The sequence below is a fragment of the Otolemur garnettii genome, unplaced genomic scaffold (genome assembly GCF_000181295.1).
Source record: "Otolemur garnettii isolate 467f Iridium unplaced genomic scaffold, OtoGar3 scaffold00264, whole genome shotgun sequence".
NCBI classification, from domain to species: domain Eukaryota; kingdom Metazoa; phylum Chordata; class Mammalia; order Primates; family Galagidae; genus Otolemur; species Otolemur garnettii.
The window spans coordinates 505,182-510,838 of NW_003852659.1; the positions used below are offsets into that span (position 1 = coordinate 505,182).

Here is a 5,657-nt window from a genome sequence, read left to right on the forward strand (position 1 = left end):
ATGAACCGGCCTCGGAATGTCAGGCACTTCGACCCACCCCATGGCCACTCGAAGTGGGTCCCCATTCTAGGGGAGCTGCAGAAGACCCTCCAGAAGGGCGAGTACTTGCCCCTCCGTCCACTGCCCATGTTCGAGAGTAACTTTGTCCAGGTCCCCTGCTCCTGGCACCCTGCGGGCTGGGAAGGGCAGGAGGGGACCAAGACCACCTGGCTTGAGGGATTTTGAGAGGGATGGGGATCTGGGCTTCTACAGCTGGGGGCTTGGGCTGGAGGTGCCAAAGGCTTGTTAGAGGAAGGTATGGTCCCAGCCCCTGTCCCCGGCCACCCCAGGTGACAAATCGAGGTGGCCCGGTGTATGTACATCACGGAACCAACCGGCTGACCATGGGCGTGGCCGCCTCCCTGCCAGGCCTGATGCTGCCTGACATCTTGCTGATCGCCCGGCACCCCGAGGGCAGGGAATGTGCAGGCCTCGTCCTGACCAGGTGCCTTCCTGCCCCCATCCCTGGCCTGCCCCTCTGCTGCCCCCTGCTCTAGCCATCTTCTCCTCTGTCCCCCCAGATTGATCCCCCTGGACCTCGTCCACCTCTATGTCCATGACTTTTTCACCTGGCGCCTGAAGCTGCGCCTGGTCACCGGCCGCTACTACTACCTGGAGCTAGAGGCCCCAGACAGTGAGGTGGCCTTTCTGTTCGACCGCTGGATCCGCCTCATCAACCTGCTTCGGGAGCCTGCAACCACCTGGACCCCCAGGACCATGCACACACCTCCCCTGGATGTTTCCCTGGCTGAACCTCCTGCCTCCACCTGGCATCTCCAGGTGGGGCCCCAACTCCACAAATAACATAGGACAGCAGCCCTAGGAACACACCATCCAGATTCCAGAGGGAATTGGGACCAACAGTCCAGTTTCAGGGTCCTGGGGGAAATGGGGCTGGTATCCTAGACAACTAGGTCTGAGGGAGGAGGGCACAGACCCCTGGGGACAGACCCCTGGGTCCAAGAGAGGATGGGCTGGGGGACTGGATCCCTGGGTCTGAGGAAAAAAGAGCTGGGGGACTACACCGCTGGGTCTAAGAGAGGAGGGGCTAGGGGCTGGGACCCCTGGGTCTGAGGGAGGAGGGCTGAGGACCTGGACCACAGGCTGAGAAGCTTATGGAGATGTGGAAACCAGAGAGGGCAGTAATCCCTTCTGACGCCTCTTTCCTCTCCACAGGATCCACCCCTTTGCAAACGTACAGGTGAGCAGACCCTCCCACCCTCAGGCCTCCTCTAGGCCTCAGGTTCTCCAGCCCAGGCGAGGACAAAGCTCCAGCACCTGGGCTCTTAACCCTCTCACTGGACAGAAGCCTTCATTTACTCCTCAGGGCCTGACCTTTTGTCCTTAGCTGGAGACCCCTGACCAGGGTCTCTCTCCTCTTCTCTTTCCAGTCACAGTTGCCCAGCCCTCCCTTCCTAATAAGACACTGACAGCTCAGAGACAAAAGAAGGTCAAGGTGAGCTGGCTGGTGGCAGGCCCAGTGGAGTCTGGGGCCCAACAGATGGCTGCTCCTCCTCTGACTGTTCCTCCCTCCCCTCACCGCCAGGCCCTCAAGCGAAGATTCAAGTCTCAGGCCGTGGGTGACTCCGTGCCCCTCATCTGGTCACAGCTGGAACATGCTGACGTTAAAAAGAAATCCACAGAAAAGAAGTGGGCTGGGGATCTTGCTGCCTGTGAGGGCTGGGAGGAGGGGGACACTGGCTTGGATGGCATCCAAGTCCCACAATATTGCTCCTACAGGCCTCACTCAGACGTCTGTGCTGATAGGTCTCACACCCAAATCCACACTTCCGGTAAGTAAGACCACCCATCTCCCTCTGCCTCCCTCTATGTTTGCAGCCTCCTGCAGCTCTGGTCCTCTCCCTGGAGGCTCACACTACTTCCTTTCCACACAGAGAAAACCAGCATCACCATCAGGACCATCTTTAGCATCATTTCCAGCACCATCAACCAGGCACAGTCCCCTTCAAAGGCCAGCTGGTCACTAGGGGCATGGGTCAGGCTCTGGGTCTGAGGGAGGAGGCTCTGAGGTCCCAGACCCCTGAGTGTAAGAGAGGAGAGGCTGGAGGCTGGGACCCCTGGGTCTGGGCTCTCCCCCAGCCCTGACATCCACCCCACCCATCTGTCCACCTACAGGCCTACGCATCTGACTCTGATGAGGCTACAGGGCAGCGGCGTTTGCTTGAGACGCCATCACACTGCCTCTCAGATGAGGGTCCTGATTTCTTCTTTCCGGGCTCCCATGGTCACTGGCACCCACACTTGTGGCAGGCCAATATTGAAGACCTTATGGACTTTGAGTCCAGCACTTTGTCCTCCGCCTCCTTCAGCCCAGCTTCCTTCCCTCCTGCTGCATACCTGTCCACACCCTATTCCTTCCCCAGGGCCAGTGAAAAGCCTAGGTTCGTGGGCTCCCGGCAGGGGCGGGGGCCACCAGCATCCGAGAAAGCCCCGTGTGTCTCTGCCCCATCTTATAAGACCCCATTCGTGGTTGACCGGTCCCAGAAGACCCCAGCTGACCCTACTCTCTCCCAGAAGGCCCCAGCACTCCATCCTCCACCCTGGAAGGCCTTGGCTGTAGCTGGGCCATCCCAGAAGGTCTCCACCACACCTGGTCCCCCTCAGAAGGCCCCACATGTATTGGCTATTCCTCCAAAGACCCCAGCCATACCTCGTTCATACTGGAAAGACACACCTGTATTGGCTGTCCCCCAGAAAGCCCCACCTGCACCTGCTCTTCCCCAGAAAGCTATGTCCTACCCTGTCCCAAACGGGGGATCTGGTTCATCCCAGAAGGCTCTGACCTCACCTGTCCAACAGCACACAGCACTTGGCTCACCCACCTTGAGTGGGAAGGTCCCTGCGGATTTTGATATTGCACCAGCAGGAATTCCTGGAAGGGATATGCTCCAGAGAAGCAAGCCTGAAGGGAAGCCTGAGCCAGTGGTGATGGCGGGCACACAGGAGATGAATGTGGTGGAGATGAAGACCCAGACAAAGGCCCTGGAGTTGCCCTTCAGCACAACCAAGAAGAAGTCTGAGGAAGTTGTGATCAGCAAAACCCAGGAGATGACCATGGAGGGCTTGAGGGGCTGGGTGAAGTCAGAGGACAGGGTCCACCAGGCACAGGAGGAGTTGTCCGTGGAACTGCCTGGCCTGAGGTCCAAGGAGATGGAACAGCAGAAGAGGTGGGTCAAAATGAAAGAGTTGGCCATTGAGGGCCCTCCTGAGGAGCACAGAAGACCCTTCTCGGTGGAGGGGCTCGCTCTTGCCAAAATGATGATCATAGCCAATTCCAAACAGCAGCACTTGAGACCCACTTTGGTCTCACTTCCCTCCTGGCTTTCAGTGACTTCCCATGCCTCTACTACGCCAACAGTGGGCTCAATGCTCACCAGCACCAAACAGCAGTCCTCCCTGCAGGGGCCACCAGTGATGAATAGGGAGTGGTCAGAGTCACACACTTGGGTGAAAGACAACAAGGAACCATGGTCAGAGATGCAGGAGGTGCCCCAGGACAGAGCAAAGCCCCCCAAGGTAACCTTCCACTCCAAGCCCACCTCCAGCAGCCCAAAGATGGAAAATGTCTCCAAGATGCCCATCCCTTTGCCGGCCTCGAGGTGGGAGGACTTACCTCCATCACCCCTCCTGGACACCCCCACCTCAAGAATGGAGGAGACCACAGCCAGGGTGCTCCAGCAGCCCATGAGGACAAATCAAGAGCCTGTGAATGTGCCGAATCAGGGTTCCCTGACCACAGTGGGGTCAGTCTCACAAATTATCTCACCTGTGATAGTAGAAATTGGGAATATGAGGGACATGGCCATCAAGGTGGGGTAGACAAAAGAGGAATCCCCCTATCTTTAATCCTCCCCCCAGGTATTTGGGGTTAACAGCTAGCATTTACTGTCAGCTCTGTTATCTGCAAGGCAGAAACCATCATTCCCTGCTGTCACTTTTATTCATGCACTCAGTGTATAGTGAGTGCCAACTATGTGCCAGGCATTGTTCTAGGTAGGCATTAGGGAGGTAGAGTCCTACAACAGGGGTGGCAGTGGTGGGCTGTGCCAGTGGGTAGAGACTGGGGACACTGAGTAACACCTTGCAATGCACAGGGTAGACCCCACCACAGAAGAGGAAGGACTTATTGATCTGGGATGATCATCAGTGTAAAGATCTGAAAGAGGGGGGAGGAAGACATCTGGGGGGAAGCATCCCTGCAGAAGGGACACACTGCCAAGTCCCTGAGGCAGGAGTGTGTGCAATGTGCTGTACCAAGAATGAGCTCCCTGGTATCTCAGAGGAGGAAGTGCAGTCAGAGTTGTCACAGGGGGGCATCTGTCACCCTTCATACAGGAATCTGCAGACAATTTTAAGGACTTTGGCTACACTCTGAGCTGGAGGGTTTGGGGCAGGAGAATGGCAGGAAGCAATTTATGTTTGAAAGGGCTCTCTGGGGGGAGTGTAGAGAATGCAGAGGGGACAAGGGTGGGGGGCAGGAGACTGCAGAGGATGCTGTAGCAATAACCTGGGTAGAAGTTCTTAGTAACTGGTGCTGAAAATGATGGGCTCTGGAGAGACTTAGAAGTGAGCCAGCAGATTGCTTCACACATCAGGCACATGATGAGAGAGAAAGGCTGACATTGTAAGCACAGGGTGGAGTCAGAGCTCATGAGTAGACCCACTCCTTCCAAGGAATTTGCAGGAAAGAGAGACACACAGGCAGCTAGCTGCTGCAAGACGTGGACAGGGTGAGAGCTTCTCTCAACTACCATATCTACTAATGTGACCTGTCCAGAGTCAAGCCCACTATTAACAAGGCAGGAAAGAAAGAGACTTAGCAGGGTCAAAGGGTGAATGAAGCCACTTGCCCAGACTCCAGGTTTCGTTTGCCTGCCTTGAAAGTGGCACTAATTCATTGGGCACGGAGTTACTGTGCCTTTACTACAGCCCTGCCCTGCCCTAGGGAGATGCAACAGCGACGTAAACGCACAGCAAGTCCTGCACTCTCCTGAGCCATGCAGCCGCTCCTGCCCTCCCCCAACCCTGGGTCCTCCTCTCTCCCTGCCAAGTCCCCCAAAGCCCTCTCTGGTCTCTGGTTTTCTTCCTCCCTGCAGTGAGTTTCAATAACAGGATGCAGGTGACTCAACTTCAGTCGACAACTGTCCAGAGGAGCCCAACATGGCCAGGTACGGCCAGGTACCCCTGAGACCTGTGCTAGACCTGGGGAGGGGATGTCCCGGGAGCCCAGACACAACCATCACTCTTTAATCCCACAGGTCCCCAGGGTGCTGTGCACCCCGACTGTAAGAAGCAGAGTGGTGAAAAGGCCGGTTGGGGGGACTGCTCCCTCTCCGGTAGAGACAAGAACTATCTGTAGATTTATATAATGGGGGTGAGGGGCGGGGCAGGGGAAAGCACACGGAGTAGCCTAACTTCGCAGAGATTAAAACCCTGAGTCTGAGATTCAGCCAAAGTCTTGAGTCGGTGGCTGTGTGTGCAAGCGCGGGCTGCGAAGGCGGAGTCGGATGGGGGAGTGTCCAGAGACCGCCCCCTGTTCTGAGTGGTCCCTACGCAGCCGCTCCCATTGGCTGGCGCTCCAGAGATCCCAGCCAATC

At 56.8% G+C, this 5,657-nt stretch overlaps 1 protein-coding gene across 1 annotated transcript; it reads left to right on the forward strand.

Annotated features, from left to right (window-relative positions):
• FAM71E2 (family with sequence similarity 71 member E2) lies at positions 1-3,879 on the forward strand. Its single transcript, XM_012813432.1, has 9 exons — positions 1-150; positions 330-484; positions 561-819; positions 1,216-1,240; positions 1,431-1,495; positions 1,586-1,689; positions 1,780-1,832; positions 1,935-2,011; positions 2,176-3,879. The coding sequence occupies exons 1-9, from the start codon at positions 1-3 to the stop codon at positions 3,877-3,879; spliced, it is 2,592 nt and encodes an 863-aa protein (XP_012668886.1).
• Positions 3,880-5,657: the final 1,778 nt, after the last annotated feature.